This window comes from Peromyscus eremicus, chromosome 1 (assembly GCF_949786415.1).
Source record: "Peromyscus eremicus chromosome 1, PerEre_H2_v1, whole genome shotgun sequence".
NCBI lineage: Eukaryota > Metazoa > Chordata > Mammalia > Rodentia > Cricetidae > Peromyscus > Peromyscus eremicus.
Genome location: NC_081416.1, coordinates 39,155,931 through 39,177,556, shown reverse-complemented (window position 1 = coordinate 39,177,556; position 21,626 = coordinate 39,155,931). Strand labels below are relative to the sequence as shown.

Here is a 21,626-nt window from a genome sequence, read left to right as displayed (position 1 = left end):
CCCCAACAGGGAAACCTGCCCCCGGACTACAGAATCAGCCTCATAGACATTGGCCTGGTGATTGAGTACCTGATGGGCGGGGCTTACCGCTGCAACTACACACGCAAGCGCTTCCGGACCCTCTACCACAATCTGTTTGGCCCCAAAAGGGTGAGCTTCTAGCATGATCTTAGGCTGTTTGGGGAAGACTAGGGACCAGAGATTTGGGGTATTTGGCCTCTTGTCTCCAAGGGAAAATGAATTGAAAAGATAGAAAGTGCACCTCCCTCTTTTTCCATTCAAACTATTGAAATGTATTATTAAATTTAAAATACTGGCCAAACAGATTCTATCTGTTGTTTTCCTAGGGGTGACAGTCCCACCTTGGTCATCCTAAAAGCGTCTGTGTGGTGCTGCAGTCTCTCTGCTAGTCTTTCCTTCAAATAAAAATGTTTTTCCATTAGGGAGAGGATTTGTTTTTTGTTCTGTTTTGTTTTGGGGGTTTTTGTTTGTTGTTTGTTTTTTATTTTGATTTTGGTTTTCTATTTTGCATTTTTTTTTATGTCTGCAACTCAATTCCAGAAAAAAAAAAAAAAACTGCACTTTTCCACAGGAATCATTGGGTCAGTCTGTGGCAAAAGTGATCCAGGAAGGGACAGCTTCCACTTATATCTCACAGGATGGTAATAGGGCATGTCTAGACCATGTCTTCATGGGTCGATTTAGCCAATGATTGCAATGTTTACGTCTTGAGGACATTCTTAAGTGAAGCTGTTTTGAGTTTTGGTTGGTTGGTTGGTTGTTTTGTTGTTATGTGGTTGGTTTGTTTTGTGCCTAGCCGTGGGATCTAAGGACAGCAGCCAAGCTTCTCCACCGCCCTTGTTCACGTCAAGCTTAGGGCCCCACAGCTTTGGGCTGCTGGCACTTTCATGAACACGGTGGAATCTCAAAGGCGTGTTACTACTAGAAACATAGCTTGGACTTCACTCCCTGAAAGGGCCTGGGGGACCCTGAGGACCCCAAAATGACATCCCAAGAGCTGCCAGTCTCAGCTGGTAGTGGGCATGATTATTTCTTTTTTCTCTCTTTAAAAAAAATGTTTATGATTTTCTTCATGTTTGAGTTTTATGGTTTTCCCTTTGTTTTATGAAGTTTTTTGGTTTTGTTTTTCTGGGTTTTTTGTTTGTTTTTGTTTTGTTTTGTTTTTAACAGAGTTTTCACTAATGAAAGTATTTTGTGAGGCTACTAGAAAACTGGGAGAGGGGGAACAAAAAGTTTGAAGAAAGACAAAAAACTTAGACTTGTGGTAATTTTAGAAGCCGAAAGAGAAAAAAGGGAGACAGCTTCAAGCTATTCTAACTTATATAATCACATCAAATTCGCAGGAACTGTCAGCTCATAATTCTTATGTCCTCAGTAGCTTCCAGAATGACACCCACTGCTCCGATGCACTTAGAACACAGAATTGGAACTCCTGGTCCATGGGTGTGATTTTGTTCTCCCATTCTTAAATACAAAGCAAGTTCTATAATTCCCGAGTGGCCTTCTATGTGGCCTTCAGGTGTGCCCTTGCACACGTTTCCAGCATGGCCAGGGAAGCCACCTCCTGTGTGCTGATGTTCCCCAGCCATGGGGCCACTGGTACCTCCAGCAGCACCTGCTCTGGCCCACACACCCTCGCTCTACTGTGCAGCGCTGGAAGACAGCCAGAGGAAGCAGCTAAACAAACATTTTGAATTATACCCCACGTCTCTGCATGATAGTTTTCCAGAGGTTGAGAAATATCTGGTTTGATCTGTTGATTGTTTCATTGTTTATGTCTTCTCTGCTCAGACTTCTGTAACAAAATACCATAAGCTCATAAACAACATCAACAAACGGCCCACAGCTCTAGGTTCAAGAACAGGGTACCAACAGACTGACTTCATGCTGAGGGCCTGTTTTCTACCTCACAGATGGAACTTTCTGGCTGTGTCTTCACACGGGAAAAAGCAAATGAGCTCCCATCAGCCTTTTTGATAAGGATATAACTTTCTGTTAGATGATGTCTTCCATCATGACCTAACACTGTCCCCCAAATATCCACCCCAATACCAACACCCTGTCAGTTAGAATTTCATCATATGATGGGGACGGATGAGGAAGAAAACATTCAGACCATAGAACTTATTCACGTGCTGGATGTCCTGGAGGTACCACTCAAGTGGACAGTTATAGGGAAGGGAAAGAAACTTCAACCCACAAAAGTCATTGTAAGCCTTCAATTATATCACCTCAGTTTCCTAATTCACTGTGGTTCACCAAAATCACAACATCCCTAATTCTCCTAAAAAAAAAATTTTAAAAACATGTTCCTTTTATTGTGTTTACTCAGTGACATAAAATTAATGCTATATGATAGATACCGTAGAGTTCTTATATTACTTATTTGCAATATAGTAGAATTCGTTTCTTACCTCAATGAAAAGAAATCTAACTTTGTTCACAACGTTTTTTTAAACAGCCCAAAGCCTTGAAACTGCTGGGAATGGAGGTTAGTGTTTGCTCAAATTATCAGTGTCGATTATTCTCTTTCTCACATATTTAAAAGATATATGAGTTCATTTTAATAGTGAGGCCTAGTGCATGATTCTAAAACAAGGAAATAAAGATTCTCCAAGTGCCACGGTAGCAGCTCACAGTAGCTTTTAAAATTCCACAATGAATTTATGTTAGCATTGGGGGAAAACAAAAATAAATAAATCCTATTGTAAATACTAACTTGAAAACCAAGTGTATAAACTCCATAGGCAAAATTAATTAGAAAGATTTACAAATGGCAACAGATCCAAAGACTTTCGAAGATGCATCTAATAGGGATGCAGAAACTTGAGCAGTTTTGTTCTCATCTTTGGTTCATTGTTTATTGTTGTTATGTGAAAACACGAATATAGAATACCTTGCTTTTTCAGAAAAAAAGAAACATGGTAATGCTGTCCGTCATGAGATGTAGACAGCCACACCTATGGAAGAAGAACGGACAAAAGTAAACAAACAAACCAAAAAAGAAAGAAAGAAAGAAAATGGCCTATGAAAATATCTTTGGAATTTTTGAGACAGATTCTCATTATGTAGCCCAGCCTGGCCTCGAACTCTCATCCTCCCGTTTCTGACTCCAAGGTGTTGCTGGGATTTTAGGGTTTCACCACCATGCCCAGCTTAGAAAATGCTTTGTTTTGTTTAAAGTAAAGCATAAACTGACATGTTGGTAGTTGAGTATGCCTTTCTAAGTCTTATTTTTAAATTAGCCCCAAAGGAGCTTGTGGGTCTCTTTAGGATAAGAACTGGTCTGGTCCATTTCAGTGTGATTCTAGAGCTGAGCCAATGGAAGCTATACATAAAGTATGTAATGAATTAATCTGATTCATTTTCAACTCAGCCTGTACTTGTTTCTCTAAAATTGCAGGATGACATTCCCTTGAGGAGAGGAAGAAAGACAACCAAGAAGCGTGAAGAAGAGGTGGACATTGACTTGGATGACCCTGAGATCAACCACTTCCCATTCCCCTTCCATGAGCTGATGGTGTGGGCTGTCCTCATGAAGAGGCAGAAGATGGCCCTGTTCTTCTGGCAGCATGGAGAGGAGGCCATGGCCAAAGCCTTGGTGGCCTGCAAGCTCTGCAAAGCCATGGCTCATGAGGCCTCTGAGAATGACATGGTTGATGACATTTCCCAGGAGCTGAACCACAACTCCAGGTTGGCTAGCCATTCCTGAAGAGGGTGGGGAAGAAGGAAAGGTAGACTCCAAATACCAGAAGTTCTGAGCTCCACAAAAGCTTATGGGGTAACAGAGTCACCCCACTAGAGCACACAGAGAGTGGGCATGAGTAATTTACCCTTACTGTGCACAATGCTGCATAAAGGTACAGAGAGATTACACTGATTTCATTCATCCTCTCAACTGCCCCAAGCAATAGGTCATATCATCATGTACTTCATCCAGTTAAGGATATCATCCCTCAGAGAATTTAAGTAACTTGGCTGTGATCATATATGTTTGGCAATAACAGGGTTTGAATTTGAGGTCTGTCACATTTAAGAAGACACACTGCACTCTAATCATTGGTTGATTATTCTGCCTCTATCCTCACATGCCTTGAATTGGGGGTCTTGAGTGCAGGAATCAAGCTTCGACTTAACATCTTCAGTTCTAGACATGGTATCTAGCACACAGCGAATACTTAAAGGATGTTGACTGGGCGGCTTTGTGAATAGACTAAGCCTTACATGAAACAGCTACTCACACAACAAGCTACCTTTTATAATTGACCAGTGGGGCCCATCTTTGTTCATGGAAGTCTCCAAGTCGGCCTGAATGACTCCCGCATGCCTTGTCTTTCAGGGACTTTGGCCAGCTGGCTGTGGAACTCCTGGACCAATCCTACAAGCAGGATGAGCAGCTGGCCATGAAACTGCTAACGTATGAGTTGAAGAACTGGAGCAATGCCACATGCCTGCAGCTGGCTGTGGCTGCCAAGCACCGTGACTTCATTGCACACACGTGCAGCCAGATGTTGCTCACTGACATGTGGATGGGCCGGCTCCGCATGCGCAAGAACTCAGGCCTCAAGGTCAGCATACCTAAAAAAGATCTGTTGCCGTAGAGTTCAAGGGTTGGTTGGCATTTTCCGAGCCAAATCTATGGTGGGTCTAGGGGTTATCTTGTGTTGGAAGGTGGTGTTAACCCACCACCATTCATTAGAATCTCTGTAGAGATGTGACTTTCGTTTAGAGTCAAGGTTTTGAACTTGGGGTCTGTCACATTTAAGAAGGCAGTGTGAATACACTCTAGTTATTGACTGATTGTTCTGCCTTTACCCTCACAGGCCGTGGATTGGGAGTCTTGAGGGCAGATCTTGAGGCCTACTAAACTAAAATCTTGTCTCAGATCCAAAGATGCAGAGTACACACAGGTCCCATAGGGGCACTGTACACTCTTGCACAGCCGTGCTACCACAGGAGTCTCACCTAAGCCACCCTTCAGTGCCCTGTGAGGCTGAATACCCTCCTGGTCCCACCAAGGCTATCCTTGCATTACGTCATATCATAGAGACATGGGCTCTGATAGCATGGGCTTGAGAAACTTTAACTGAACTAAAGCCGAGATAGATTTGTATATCAAGACATTACTCACTTAAAAAAAAAAAAGTTTGAAATCAAACCTAGAACCTCACACATGCCAGTGAGCTACATCCCTAGCCCCTGATCTATTCTCAAATGAGAGAAAGCAAGTCACAGGCCAGTCTACACAACCCAAGTCCATTTTAAGAGGCTGTATAGAGATAGCTATATAGATTAATTAAGGAAAAACAAGAAGAAGATATGTAGTTAATCGTTTGTAGCAGTTCTCTCAGGGATTGAACAGACCGTGTACGGGACTTGTTCTTAAGAACAGAAAGTTGGGTGGAAGCTTTTACCTTATTCCTTTGAGAGAAGATCCCAGGGCCCCACACGTACTGGGCAAGCTCTCACCATTGGGCTACACACTAAGCTCAGTTTTTGCTTCCTCTAATCCTTTTCAGTGATTTTCAAAAAAAACAAAAAAAAACGTAAAGTGAAAGAATTCTTAAAAAGAGAGAGAAATGAACAAGAGAAAAATGGAAAGGGGTTTGTTTGGTTTAATTTTTATGATGCCAGTTTTTAATTATTTTTATTATTTTATTAATTAATAATTATTATATTTAAGATTCCAATATGATGCTTTAACATACACAGTGAAATAACTACCAGAGTCAAGCAAATTGGCATATTCATCGTCTTGCAGTTACCCCTTTTTGCATGTGGTAAGACTGGCTGAAATCTACTCTCTTAACAAATTGCTAGTATACCGTATGACGTCGTGACCGTGTTGCTCATGATACGCACAAGCTCTTTCGACTCACACCACAATTTTGCATCCTGTCCTCTTTGACTGTTGTCTTCCTGGACCAGCACTGTTTGTCCCACTCCACCTTTCTTGTGGGTTCTTGGCCGGAAGTTACAAAAATGGTTCTATGAAGTGGGTCATGTACTATATTCCAGAGTCAAGCTGCTAGTAGCTGCCAGGCCTGGCCTCAGGTAGAGAGCTAAGCAGGTTCTCAGCCCCAAGGACAGGACATTGTACTCTATGAAGACTGCCAGCATGACATTTGAGCCTCCCAAAGCACCTATAATTCAGAGTCATTTCTGACCCTTTTCTCCTGACTGGCCCTAAGTCCCCATGGGTGTTTCAGAACCACAGGACTGTCCCTGTGGAAGCATGATACTCACTGACCCCTCAGGATTAGTCTGAGTTCCTCCCCTCGGTGCAGTATTGGCAAAATTATTAAGGCCACTCCACGTAGTTAAAAGGAAGATTTATTTAGTGGCTAACTTACAAATGAAGGGATAGGTAGGTCGCGGGGTCTGGGGAAGGTGTATCGCAGTCCAGCGGTGTTCTCTGGAGCTCTGCTCAGTCAACCTCCACCGTCTACTGTCCCGGAACAGAGAGAGCACTCGCCCATCCAGATCTCGGGTCTCTGGGCGCCTCCCTTGGCCCTGCCTTGTAGGCATGACAGTTGCCGAAGTCTCAATGGGGGTTGGAACTTCCAGATCAAAGCTGGAATGGCTACCCACTACAGTGCAGTGTCTTCAAGGAGGCTCATCTTAAGGAGCCTTGTGCACTGGAACCATTTTAGAATTGAGAGAAGCTAGGGAAGCCACTGTCTTCTGCCGATGGAGGAGATTGCTCTGCCATGAAGAAAGGCCTGTGTAACGAGCATCCTGACACTGGGCTCCACACAATGTTTACCCATGAGAGCGAGGCAATGTTGGCCTTCCTGGGGCTTTTATGTGAGGAGACCAACTATGCTTGATGAATACAGAGATCTCTGTGGGGAGGGATGTTTCTGCTTGTACATTAGCTAATGCCAGAAGAATGTTCCAGGGTAGATAAAATGATTTTCTACATGCTCCTTCGAGGTACAACACTTTACAGAGATCATCAGCTAACACATCACCTCTGCTTGATATATTCACAAATAAATGCCAGTACGTGTACGAATTGATTTTACAAGGCCAAGTGCTGTCTAATGACTAAACGGAGATCTCATATTTTTCCACCTTTGCTTTGAATAAGTAAAGCTCTCTTTCCTCAGTGTCTCCCATAAAGTAAGAATTAATAGGATAAGATATATTTGGGCAAAATAAGTATTTCCGAGATGGTCCAAAAAGTCACCTTCTTGTGTGTTTAGATTTCCAGGTATCCACATTCCTGTACAGCAAGTCCAACACCTGTGTGTGTGCATGTATGTGCACACACACACACACACTCATATGCCACACCCCAGGCTCTCTGATGCTAAGCAACCACCCTAATCTTAATCCTTTAAATGTGATTATTATTATTATCATTGTTATTGCTTTAGGTAATTCTGGGAATTCTACTTCCTCCTTCAATTCTCAGCTTGGAGTTCAAGAATAAAGATGACATGCCTTATATGACTCAGGCCCAAGAAATTCATCTCCAAGAGAAGGAGCCAGAGGAGCCAGAGAAGACCACAAAGGAGAAAGATGAAGAGGACATGGAACTCACAGTAAGAATAACACCATGCGGTTTTTCTGCCTGGGGTGACTCCCGCAGTCCACTCACACATTCATACTGCCGAGGTTCAATCATGCTTGAGAGAAGGGTTCCCCAGCCTCCTGTCGGGTCTAATTATGTGTGAGACGATAGTATCCTAAGTTTCCTCTCTGTGTGAAAACAGCATGGCTATAGGATGCAACTGTATGTAAAGTCCTTCTGCCAACGGTGCTGCAGAACAAATCAGTGAAATTCAAAGCCAGATGCCCTCAATTTTCCAGGCAAGCATCCATTTATAAACATGACGCTGTGACTGGCAGTCTTAACAAACAAGGAAGAACAGGACGCAATGAGCTGGGAGCAGCCAGCTTTGCTGAGCTGGGGCCATTCTGCTGGTCGGAAGCTAAGCCTGTGTCTGTCTTCAGGGTCAAAGTCACAAATGCATCACTAATTGAATTCTGAGGTTTGTGTGGAAAGCTTTTATTAGTGCTTCCTGGTACAATTATAGAACATGGATGCTTTGTTCTGCAGAGAGAACAAGACAGCTGTGCATGGAACCACTTCCCCACAGCCCCCACCCAAGCGACATGACTGCCACTGGCTTGTGTCCAAAGGCTAAAAATACCCTGTGCTATTAAAGGGACAAATTGGGCTTCATAGCTTGGGAGAGCTGCATCACACAGTAACTCCATAGGGACGGTTCTGAAGCACCTCAGCCTCCCTCACCACCCCAGCCACTGGCTACAGGAGTAATGACCCAGAAGGAGCTGTAAGAGGAGAAGATAAAAATTGGTGTGGGTCAGGAGATAAAAAGACTTTGCGTGAGTCTCGTCATTGGAACCACCATGAGGCATGTTCTTCTTCCATATGCACATGACTTCTTTCTAGGAACCCCTTCCTGGGGATCTGTCGATAGATATGACCCTTCCCTCACTGCATGAAAAGCCAATCTTGGTTTCAGTTCCCAGATCTTTGTAAAAATCTGTGTAGGCATCTGCCCTGCCCTGCAATAGTAGCAGACATTGCCTTCTCTGCAGATCGTGTCATAATTTTGATCTCTGAACTCCTCAGATGAGAAATGGTATTTTAATCATGGTTAGTGCTGATTCTGAATTCTTGCTGGCTCTCTCAGCAGAGAGGGAAAGAGTATGTGCTTTACAGTCAGAACCCTGCCCCTTCACCTACTTGCTTTGTGACCTTAAACACAATTTCATCCCTTCAAGAGTGGGAGCACAGTTTTGTCTGCCTTGCAGGTAGTTTTGTGGTTTAAAGAGTAAACGACTTAGTCACATACATGTAAATTACTTAGACTAACAACTAAACATTAACAAATATTTGCTTATGTTGTTGAAATGGTGCTGCTCACTCTATCTGACCTCACTCATGGGACCACATCATGCCCATCAGGTTCACATCGTTCTGCTTCCCAGACTAGAAAGCAAGGACTCAGAGATTAAATTGCCCACATTTACCCAGATGTTAGTTGCAAAGGTGAGATTAGAATCCAGGCATACAAACTCCATTGGCTATTGTTATACATTTAACAACCTCAGTCAATTGTCAAGGGCAAGAGAGAATTATTTTCTATTCTATTCTCTGATGGTCCTGCTTAGTGGATTTAATTCACCACAGAGTAGAGAGCCTCCAAGGGATGCCAAGCATCCCAGATCAAGTATGGTGTGGCTCCCTCACAGGCAGACATTCTGGGAGGACAGCCAGAAGCTGCATGATGCTCTCAGTGGCTGGGTATAGCGGAAGGAACTTCCCTTGTCTCCTAAGAGATTTGGGGACTTTGATCCTTCAGGAAGCCACAGTAAAAGATGTCTCTCCAGTCCCAGAGCCTAATGGGCTTGCCAGGGAATAGATCCTAACACTGTTCACTGTGAACCTGAGTAGGAGGTGTCGTGATGAACAGAAACCTCACAGAGAAGAATACGGTGAGGATGTGTGGGCTGTGAGCTTTGAGTGGGGCAGCATTGTCTTTAAAGGGAGCCTCTTTTCACCCTGATGGCAGATTCTGTCCACTGCTGCATCTCTGGTGAACATCTCACCCTTGACAGGATTGGAGAAAGGAGCTTGTTGACAAGCCCATTCCCTTCACAGGGATGATATTTGAGCTTCGAGCAAATTGAATGCACCCTTTCTGAGACTAGGACATCCTTGGTTGCTTCCAAAATGACACCTAAGAATATCAGTCTCCACTTGCACCATGTTCTGTAGCCTTTAGCAGCTTAATTTACCTCAAAGGATCTTTCTCCACTTTGACACCTGCGTCCAGCTGGCAGGGTCTCAAATCTGCACTGAACAATGATATATTCAACCCTGTTCACACCTCTCTTCCTATGAGAAAATATTTTTGTTTTCTACTTTAAGTGTTTCTTTTCTACATAAAGGACCCTGTTAAATTCTGCTTTAAGCAATGTCAAAGGAAATATTTGACTACAGGGAAAAGAAATCAACAAAATCAGAGTTAAGCTGCTAAAGCTGGGACTGACGAAATGATAAATCCGTGAAAGACAAGACTTTGCAAATGTACCCCTCCCCTCAGAACACATGTGAGGAACAAAGGAAAAGGTGGGCTGCAATGCTTTTGTTTCACCTGCATGACCAAGTAAATGTGCCACCCTGCACTTAAACTTAAAAAAGCCCCAGCCAGTGCAGAGCGCCAGGGCTACCTATGCTTTGCTAGAAAAGCCAATGTCTCTAGAGGTTACCCCAAGATGTCACTCCCTAAGATACCTAAAAACCTTCAACTTATCTTTACTTTCATTCCATCATATCCCCAGATGGCACTGGATTGTTGGACATAGAAATAAGCAGAACAGGAGAAGAATAATTATTACATAGACTATAGGACAACCTTCTCATTCCATCAGTCTCTTGAGGCCAGTGACCAATGTTAACAGGACTCTACTGGACTCTCCTGTGCTTAACCCATCAGAATATTGATTCAGTTCACTGATGAAAATAGATACATATGATATCCATTGAGTGAAATCTTCCTATCCATTAGCTCAAGGCACCTTTCTCACCGGGATATACAAAGGAATGGAGGTTGCTTCCCCAGAAATGCTATTAGATGGACATAAACCATTTGTGAGTGTCATAGAGTTGAATGAACTGGCTATGAGGAAATCATTGAAATACTTGAAACTAACATTTGTATATGTGTGTTAGGTGGTTGGAAAATAAGTCATGTAAGGAATTCTCTCTCTCCTCAACTTCACAACAAACTGCAATCATTGCTATAATTAGATCTCTTAATTTCAAACTTCAGTGCCAAGGACTGTGTTTTATCCCAAATCCTTGTCAATTCTGGGCGGCTATAATGTATGTCTTATCCTATTCTCACATTTGTTAAGAATGCCAAGCTTGGGGGATTGGCTCAGCAGGTGAGAGAACTTGCTGTGAAAACATAAGGACCAGAGTTCAAGTCCCCAGACCCACATAAAAAAAAAAAAAAAAAACAGCTATGTTGGCATGTACTTGTAATCCCAGTGCTGGAAGGGTAGACAGAGACAAGAGGTTCACTGGCTACCAGACTTTCTCCAGGTTCAGTGAGAGATCCTGTATCAAGGGAATAGAGTGGAGAGTGATAGAGCAGCACATCTAATATTTTCCTCTGGCCTCTGCATGCACACATGTACACATATAAACATACATCACACATTCACCACATATCTACAAAAAAAGAAAAAATTCAACTTCCCACCAATGTATAATTAACCTTATATATCTTATAATAATATCGAAGAATTAAAGTCAATACTTTACCCTGTTGTAGACTCTCATAGCATGCACACCTTTCTGGTGAGGGACCCTTCAGGCAAGAGTATCTAAGAAGGTCCGAGTTTACTCTGAGGACTACCTAGTTACTTACTGAGCATTTAATTAGGTGCCAGATGTTAATGTGTAGGCCCCCAAGGACCATAGCCTAATTTATGGCTAAAGAAAGTAGGTCTCGCCGGGCGGTGGTGGCGCACGCCTTTAATCCCAGCACTCGGGAGGCAGAGCCAGGCGGATCTCTGTGAGTTCGAGGCCAGCCTGGTCTACAGAGTGAGTTCCAGGAAAGGCGCAAAGCTACACAGAGAAACCCTGTCTCAAAAAACCAAAAAAAAAAAAAAAAAAAAAAAAAAGTAGGTCTCAGAGAGGTTGAAATAACTTGCCCAAGAGTCCACGGATTCTGAGTGTTCATCTTAGCACTCACCTCCCATCTGAGTCCTCCAAAGCCCACAAGCCCTCACTATTAGGATCTTCAGTCACCTCTGGGACATCCTGTTGCTTGCTACCCAGACAGGGTGTGTCTTCCTGTTCTTAGATTCTGTGCTTTTGCAATATTTGATCATTATTACTCACACTGCTACTGTTCTGATGAACAGCAAGGGAATCCATGTTTATGGAGATCTCCAGCAGCTTAGAGATGAGGACCGTTGCAGATCAGGCTTGCCTCAAATCCTTCTGCTAACCCACTTGGTTGCAGAGGAGGGCAGTGTACTCCGGAGTTACCATAAAATTGGCAACAGCAATAATTCCAGTCTTACAAGGTTTAAAATTGGAGGGACCAATGCCCATGCTTTGGTATGGGTTAGAAATATTCCTAGCCTAACTAAAGTTCAAGCACTTCAGATGACTTATAACTTGAATACTCCTGCTTTTTGTATATATATATATATATATATATATATATATATATATATATATATATATATATGGTCCAATCAATCCACCTTTGACTGGAAAGTCACTAACACAGGTATAGACAGAATTTGAATCCAGGTTTCACATGTCTCATATACATATGGAAAGAAAGTAACAGAATTGGGACAGATTCTTGTAGCCTGGCCTTCCCAAACAGTGCTTATTATCCCTCTCAGAACTCTATGTCTATCCCATTGCCTACCTCACTCAGAAGGTCCAGGTTGTAAAAGAAAAGAAGGCTCAAGAACTATCACCCAAGCCTTCCATCCTTAGAAGAAATACACAGCTTACACTAATATAGTGCAAACTCACACAGAGCAAAGGCATGCCTTTATGCTCTTCGATGTGGGTTCTGTGAGCTCTCGGGTGTCATGAGCATCCACTCCTCCACTGCAGCATGGCCTAGAGAGCTCAACCATGATGGTCTCCATTCTCTCCCACTATAGGCGATGTTGGGGCGAAACAGCGGGGAGTCATCCAGAAAAAAAGATGAAGAAGAAGTCCAAAGCAGGCACCGCCTCATCCCCGTGGGCCGCAAGATCTATGAGTTCTACAATGCACCCATTGTGAAGTTCTGGTTCTACACCGTAAGCATTTTCCTTCCCCCTTTCCAAAAGGCTAGCCTCAGGAGTGGGCTTTCCTTTCTCAGGCACCAGTGTGGCTTCCTCTGAGCAGCATTATAAGCACCACGTGTGCAGGAATGAAAGCTCTGTGACCTTGTTTTTCCAGTAGTTTCACAAGACGTGTGGACTTTCCTGGGCAGCTTCCATAGACTGCCTTTATGCTCCCCACAGAAGGTAAAGGAACTGAGAGAGGTGAGAAGTCATAGCTACAGATGTGAGATGTGTGTGAGTTAGTTCGATATGAAAACAAATGTCCTCTGCCAGAACACTGCTGTGTTGCTGCATGGATGAGAACAGTGTGGCCCATTACCGATGCTCATCCTGGGCTTTGGGGGAACATTTGGTGGGCCAGGTTGAAGCACGGTGTAGATGTAGCACCTCTAGGGACAGACAGCATCTATAAGTAACAACTTCCAACCTGGTAATGACATCAGTCACACTTTCTTACTCGGGCACAATTAAACAGCCTGCAGTTCAAAGCAAGAAGACCTCCAGTCCTGGTAAATATTCTCTAGGAATCACACCCTACATATACTCCATACCTGCAAAGCCACGGGCTGTCCCTTAAATGTCATCTGATATCATAGAAAGGGACATTGCTGGGGCACCGTTCTCTTTTTCAATGACGTTTTCCAGTGGTTCTCAACCTTCCTAATGCTGTGACCCTTACCAGTTCTTCATGTTGTGGTGACCCCCAACCATAAAATTGTTTTCTTTGCCACTTTATAACTGTAATTTAGCTACTGGTACAAACCTGTGTTTTCTGATGGTCTTAAGTGACCCCTGTGAAAGAGTCTTTTGACCCCAGAAAGGGCCATTTGACCCTGAAAGGTTGAGACCCACAGGTTGAGAACCACTGAAGCCCACAGTGCTTCTGTCCAGCCCGGTGGAGCTCCACCAGATGAAGGACAATGCTTCTGGACTTTTAGACGTTCTCACAACCAGCTGCAGGGTGATCTAGGTCTGAGAACACGAGGACTCAGGTGACCATTTAGGTTGCTTCCTGGGCAGTCCCGGATGTTAATGTTCAACACTGGCTTTAAAGCAAGACTCTGCAGCCTCGGCACTAGTGATATTTTAGCCAGGATAATTCTTTGCCATGCAGCAGCATCCTGGTCTGTGGCTACCAGATGCCAGAATCACACTCTGTCCTTTAAGGATGACAGCCAAAATGTTTCCAGGCATTTGTGGGATCAAAACTACCACCAGTTAGAAGCCGCAACTTCAAAGGATGATTTTAATAGAGTATGAGAGAATATAAAAACACATATATCACATTTTATATTCATTTTAGTAAAGTAAAATTTCCAATGTATTGACATTCCAAAATAATATCCACCTCAAAATAGCATACATTCAAAAACTCAGTTAAATTCTTTACGGCAGCACTTTTTCAATTTTGCCTTGTAGAAAGCAGTGGACTTGTGACTTGCAAGTAGCTTGAGAACAGATAGGCTACATATAGGTCTACCTGTGTCCCTCTGTGCCGTGTGACCCCAAAAACGTTACTTTCCCATTCTGTGCTTCTGTAAGATAGAAATACTACTACTCTCTACTTTATGAAGATTAATGTGTTGAAGGACATAAAACACTTATAATAGTGTCTGGAGCTGTAAGTACAATGTGGGAGTAACTAGTGTTATTCCTACACTAGTCACATTTCTGAGAGGTAATCAATGCCATATCATTGGTTGAGCAGCTACTGTGTTTAAGCAAGGATCCAGATGCTTCCTAAATAATCTCCCTGAGGCCGACAATGACTTCATCAATACAACATCTGTCCCTTCTTTTTATGCCCACATCTGCCCTTCTCCTTCAATTCTTCTGACTCAGTTGTCACAACCAAAAAAAGGGTGTGTGTGTGTGTGTGTGTGAAAACTATAGACAAAGGAAACTCCACTCCTATGGTCCACACACTAAAACTCATTTTTTTTTTTTGCATTTATCCTGTGATGCTTTGTATCACCCCCAGTGCTTTAGGCATGCTAGGCGAGTGCTGTACCACTGAGCTTTAACCCCAGTCTGTTTGCGTTTGGTTTGTTTTTAACCTTTCCTTAAAAGGTTGAAATAAGCTTTTAAAAACAGATCAGTTTGTGAAATAAGAAATTCAAATTCCAGTGTTTACTACACTTGGCCACATGTGTGCTACAACAACAACAAAAAAAAAAAAGTTAATTATGAGCATTAAGAAAAAAAAACCTCTTGACCTATAGAACCCTGAAGATTCGTCCTGTGGCCTTTTGTGAATGTTAGCAGATTCCTGGTCTAAAGCATAAGAGAAACTGGTGTGAGGAATCCCATAAAGAATAAACCAGCACTTGGATGGACACTGGCCTCACTTAGTCTTCCAAGTCATCTGCTTTTCCTTCTTCGTTGGGGTTCAGCAGTCCCATCATTTGAGTTCCTTGATCCTCTTGCTCCCTGTTGACTCAACTCAGGCAATTTTCAGCCCCAAATGTTTTTTCATCGCAAGTGCCCTGGCCAGTGTCTCTCAGCCTTGGCACCTCCAGATCAAGATCATTGGAATCATCCATTACACTTTTGGTTTTGGTTTTGTTTGTTTTTTGTTTTTTTTTAACCATGGTCTCACCCAGGTTTTCCTCAAACTCCTGATTACCTTGCCTCCGCCTCTCAAGGACTGGGATTATAGGCATGTGTCATTGTCCATCTGTTGGAACACTTTAAAAACATGCTCACACCTATCCTCCACCCTCAGGGTACTATGTCATCCCTCTGGGTACTAAATTAGAGCTTCCCAGGTAATTGTAATGAGCAGCTAGAGTTAAAAAGCCCTCACTCAGAACAGAGAGTAGTGAGTTTTAGCCCACTATTTTTTAAATGTCCACAATAGAAAAGGATTTATTAGAAATCCCAATTCAAGAATCTACCATGGACCCAACTGAATCAAGTCTGTGGAAGTAGTGGGGAGGCGATTACCAAAAGCCCCAGGTGTCTCTAATGATTACAGAAACCTGGACCACATTGCTTCGAACACCATTTGCAGCATGCTTTGAGAAGCTATCTTAGTTATTTTTCTATAGCTGTGACAAAACACCATGGCCAAGGCTTCTTTAGAGAAGAAAGCATTTAATTCGGCTTGTGGCTTCAGAGGGTGAGAGTCCACAATGATGGAGTGAAGGCATCATGGCAGGAACAGCTGAGAGAGTCCACATCTTGATCTGCAAGTAGGAGGAGAGAAAGCTAACTCAAAATACTGTGATTCTCTTGAAACCTCAAATCGCCACTAACTGGAGGCCAAGCATTCAAACATATGAACTTATGAGGGCCATTCTCATTTGAACCACCACAGGAGCTGTGTCTTTGGCAGCTGGGGTTTGGTGTCCAGCTCCCTTTCCCATAACTGACTGGGTTAGCTTCAGCCAATCCATCACACTAAATTCCCCAGTTATATTCAAACAATTCCAGCAATTTGTGTTCAAATGTTGACAAAACCCAGGCCTCAAGGTAAATGAATGGAAATGAGAGGGCCAAGCTTTTGAGACCCCCAACAATGCTTAACAACAAACTTCACCTGTGTTCTCTGTAAGGGTATTTCTCTCTGATTTCCAGAAGTGTCCCTTCCTCCTCTCTGACACTGTCCAAATGAGCATCCACCTCACTCCCCTATGACCTTCTGTCCTCATCTCAGCTTCCCAGAGGAACAGGTGGGTCTCCCTCAGTTCCAAGACAGAAGGAAGCAGAGATCCAATTGGCTCACAGCCCCTGTCTGTGCAGAGAACATTTCTCAGTTACGAGCTGGAAAAGATTGAAGTTCAAGGTACAAAAACAACCACAGATCAGAGGACACAATGTGTACTGTGGGTTTTACCAAGTCATGACAAGCTCTCCCCCAGAGGCCCTAGTTTAGGTGACTTACACAAGAAGACACACATGAGCTCAAACTTAAACCCAAGTTCTAAGTTTTGAGTTCTAAGTTTTTCTGCCAACTTCCTCCCTTCACATACACTAGGCCTGGACAGAGGATGGACCCTGTTAGTAAAGCCACTTAAATTTGAAGATACAGAATTTCTGAAGAAATGCGTTCATGTGTCACTGAGCCAAAGTGTGACAAGAGGAGACAGTGCCTTGGGATGTTTTGCATTGAGCTTCGTAAAATGTTAAAACCAGAGCACTTAAGCGTCTCTCCACCTTGAAGCAACCCATTTTTTTTCAATAAAAGGAAGTGACCAGGAAGACAGAAGTAATTGCAAGCAAAAGGAAAGAGAGTGTATTAGAAAGTATTACCAACTGATTTCCTTCCTTTGTGTTTTGTAACTATGCATACAAGGACTGCAGAGCGTAGCAGTGTTTTCTTGATCTGAAACCATGTGAACCAAGTCACACTTGGAACCAATTTCTAAAGGATGCCTCTCTCATGCGAAAGTTCCATGACTCAGTAGTGATGCTGAAGTGGGGAGCCATGGGAACCTAGGCCCGGGATAATATAACAGTAGTCATGGGGACAGAAAAATCAAATCACCCAGGTAGAGGAGCTCAGCTAACCCTCAGCTGCTGAAGCACTCACTCTCTGTCACAATCTGATTGTTCCAGATGTGGTATCCTTTACCTCTGGCATAACCTCACCCTTTAGATGAAGGAAAAGCTGGCTGGGAAGTAGCTCACAGTGGTAGAGTGTTTGCCTACCATGCCCAGGTCTTGGCTTATCAGAAAAGGGAATTCTGTGCCAGTTGTACCTGGACATGTGTCATCAATGTCACAGGGATGTCAGAGGTACCTTTGATTTACATTAAAAGTCTATTCAGTTTACGAAAATGAAGAAGCCCATTGGTAGATAAGACATCTCTGTGGTCCCACATGGCTTATCTCCTCGCCAGGCTGCAGTTTCTGCCTCCTAACTTTTCTTCACAGCCCCAAAGTCACTCAATGTCTTCCTCACCTCCAATCCTCAATCATCTTGCCCACATGTTGCCCTGTTCATTCCCACACCACCCCCAGAGAGTGCAGATTTGAGTCAGCTCACTCTAGGTCCCTGCTCAGAGCCCCTGAGGCCAGTCAGTGCCTTGCTCAACTTGAGGCTTTGCCCACAGGATGTTTTACTCATCTGCTATCCCCCTCAGGGTAAGTTTTCTTATGCAAGAGCACCACCAATTCTTTTCTTTCCACATTGACATCACTGCATCTTTCAGTAACAGATTCCAAGCCTGGGCCCTGAGGAGTGTTTCCCCACATCCAGCCAGTCACATCAGGACTCAAATTCCAGATGCTGGAGCCTCTGGATGATTAAATCCTCTCTGGTTCACAACAGGCCACACACCCCACGCCTTCCTGTAAATGGCTTTATTTTCTCTTGTTTTGTTTCAAAGAAGCAGAAGGCAAACTCAAGTGTTCCGACCAGGGTAGGGCAGGATGACAGTACAGTGGAAAAGAGGTCGGAATCCTCCCTAAGAAGCCAACCACTGTAGGTCAAAAACACCAGGCAGATGCTATTTACTCAGGAGAAAATGGAAATGGAGCCTTAAGATTAATCTCGGCTGCTTACACTGTAGTTTTACCAACTTAAAAGTACTATATGAGTCTTTCCTTCTGATGGGCATTAATCTATCTAGCATCTTTCAGAAATATATATATATATATATATATATATATATATACTTTATATATATATATGTATAGTATCAATCACTGTATCGATCACTTTAGTATGGAAAGCCAAGTGTGCACCTAAGCAAGAGCCCTGATAGGCCAGGTTCTTTTCTAAGACAGAACACCAGAATACACACACACACACACACACAATCAACTGGTGATGGGCATGCAAATTCCTACATGGTGACACAAAGGTGCAAGCAAGGCCCCAGGGCCCCAGAGACACATATAAAGCTCAAAAACAAACATTGCATACTCAATTAGTTTAACTACTATAGCCTTTAAAATAAAAAAAAATATTTGAGGTAGAGGTGCCTCAGCAGGTAAAGGCATCTGTCATCAAGCCCAATGACCTGAGTTCGATCCCCAGAACTTGGTGGATGGAAAGAAACAACTTCTGCAAATTGTCCTCAGACCTCCATGAGAATGAACACAGAAAATAAATAAATACTCTTGGTTGTTTAGAACTCTATAGTTCATTCGTCATGGCTTCCCTGACCCGCTTACTGACCTTGCTCATGGGTGCCATGCAGTGGTCTTGCCCAGGGCCGGCTCTCTGCAGTTAGAGTCCTGTGTTGTATTTTCTTGCAGCTGGCATATATCGGATATCTGATGCTCTTCAACTACATTGTGTTAGTGAAGATGGAGCGCTGGCCTTCCACTCAGGAATGGATCGTCATCTCCTACATTTTCACTCTGGGAATAGAGAAGATGAGAGAGGTAACTGCTTCCGGAATGAAATCAGGAGGGAAAGGGTGGTCCATCATATCTGAGGATGGAGAATTGAGAGGGATGCTTGGGATTCAAATTAAGCCCCAAATGGGGTTCTGAAATGCTGCTGGAGAGCTGCTACTTTCCTCTTTGTCCAACCTAGAGAGGTTTCCAAGGGTGGTTAAGTCTATTTTCTGCTTACACGCCTTTTGCCCCAAGACATCCTCCAGAGGGCTTCCATATCATTTACACCTCTCTCTCCTCATCCCTATGAAGATGACTTTTTAAACTCTGCTATTTTTAACTCCCAATTCAACCCTTTATTTAAGGTCTCCTTGGACACTGTCCACAAATCCAATATCAACCTCTCCAAACGTGTTCCAGCAGCTTGCTGTTAAGCCCAATGACCTGAGTTCAATACCCAGAACCCACATGGTGGACAGAGAGAAACAACTTCAGCAGGGAGGGAGGGGGAGACACTCTGCATGATTCCTTTATTCAGTTTATTCTTGAGTTGATTACTTCTCAATGTCTATCACCACCCCCCTTGCTGGGCATCCACCAGCCCTCCCACTCCTAGGGAGCACTATGGAGGATGGAACACAGTTCTGGTCTCCCCTCACCTCACTGAAATGCCACCCCCTATATGATTTGTTTCAAGTCAAAGCTAACCATGGGGACAGGAAATCTTATTTAGTGCTAAAAAGAAATGAGCTATGAGGCAATGGGAAAACTCAGGTGTGTGTTACAAAGAAGAAAATGGCCGAACGGGATACATTCTATATGAATCCAGCTATATGAAATTCTGGGAAAACCTATGGAGATGGGGAGAGCTATGGAGATTGATGGGGGAGCTATGAAAATGAAGGGGGGGCTAGAGAGTGGTAAGAAGATTGGTGGTTGCCTGGGTTTGTACATTGGAAGGATGGTAGGTGAAGTCCAGGCCTTCTAAGGTCACAAAAATATTTTGTATGCTACTGTAGTGATGGACGGATTCCTATCATTCTCCACATGTTCCAACCCATAGAATGTACCCTACCAACAGTGAACCCTGATGTGAACTGTAGTCTTTGGGTGATGAGGCAACATCATTCCACCATTTGAGAAAAAAAAAAAAAAAAGAGCCCATTGATAATGGAAGAAGCTGTAGGGATCAGGAGATACCAAGGAAAGTGCTTTTTGTGAACTTAAAACTGTTTTTTAAACTTAAATAAATCTAACGTCAGTGGCCCTTTAGATTCCAAGAGCTTCTACAAATCTGTGGTCAAGAAACGGTCCACACGAGGGCGCAGCAACCCTGCTCAGCGCTCTCCACAAACTCCCATCTCACCAGAGAAAACCTGCAGGGAAGGCAGGCTTGCAAGGTGAAGCGACTCCTCTGCATGTTCCAGAAACTGCAGTGAGTGGGAGGGGCCTTTTGAGTAGGAAAGGATCCTGTCAAGTCTGTGCGGCTCCGGGAGCTCCAGCACAACCCTGGTCTCTGTATTTCAGTAGGTGGGCACCGAATGCAATGTGGCCACCAACCCACCTTCATCAACCTGACAGACTAAAGGTTCTTGCCCTAGTGGATTTCATCTCTGGAATGTTCTCCAAAGAAGAAAGATGCCATATCTACTAAATTTGATTGCATTGAGATTTAAATACACACACACACACACACACACACACACACACACACACATCCTTCAGCACCTCTCTCTGGGGCTGTGTGGGTGCTATTTTGATTCTAATTAGCATTTTTCCCTCCTGAGAGCTTGGGAGTGGGACCAGAGTCCCACCTGAGGATTAGAGACTGGATTAAATGACTAAGGCAGTGAGACCGCGGCGTGTGTTGTTGCTGCAGCCGGGTCTCTGCACTGTGTTCCACCACTCACAGTGTCTCCCATTGCTTGAGCAGGGCAGCGGACTTGTAAACTGAAAAACAGTAATAAGTTTGCCCGGGACTTTGTGTAGCTCTGAGAACTGAGCCTGCTCCCGCCAAGGGGCCCTGCCTCTGCGGGATGCCAGCTGGCACTCGGGAGACTTCACACCCCGCCACATATTCCTTCCCCATCACAAGCAGAGGAGGGAAAGACTGGAGTGTGGAGGCTGGAGGCTGTCCAGGGACTAGGCTGGAAGAAGACGGGGAGCAGCCTGTACTCCCTGGACTGTTCTAGAATGGCTGCCAAGCGGGCAGGCTGCCAGAAACCTCCAGGCCTGGCCAGCCATTTTTTGTGAAGCTGCGTGTCATGGCAGGCAGGGTGGGGCTTCCGATACCGGGTCAGGGCTGGGTCAGCCCAAGCGTGCTTGCCGCTGAGGAAGAAGTGGGAAGTGGGATTGTGGCCATGTTTGTGCCTGATCTTTTTTCTCTGCAATTGGTGAGGTGACCTCTCACCCCATGTCCCTGCCTTGAACTCTGGGAAGAGAGGCTCAACTATTGAGTGGGTGAC

General features: G+C 43.9%; 1 protein-coding gene across 1 annotated transcript in view; it reads left to right on the top strand.

Annotated features, from left to right (window-relative positions):
• Positions 1-21,626, top strand: part of Trpm3 (transient receptor potential cation channel subfamily M member 3) — an 82,553-nt gene continuing 60,927 nt past the window's right edge. Inside the window, exons 1-7 of the mRNA XM_059259714.1 lie at positions 1-150; positions 2,483-2,512; positions 3,425-3,714; positions 4,361-4,589; positions 7,404-7,571; positions 12,703-12,843; positions 19,078-19,206. Of these exons, the coding sequence (XP_059115697.1) occupies positions 73-150; positions 2,483-2,512; positions 3,425-3,714; positions 4,361-4,589; positions 7,404-7,571; positions 12,703-12,843; positions 19,078-19,206 (1,065 nt within the window). The 5' untranslated portion in view covers positions 1-72. The remainder of the gene's footprint in view (positions 151-2,482; positions 2,513-3,424; positions 3,715-4,360; positions 4,590-7,403; positions 7,572-12,702; positions 12,844-19,077; positions 19,207-21,626) is intronic.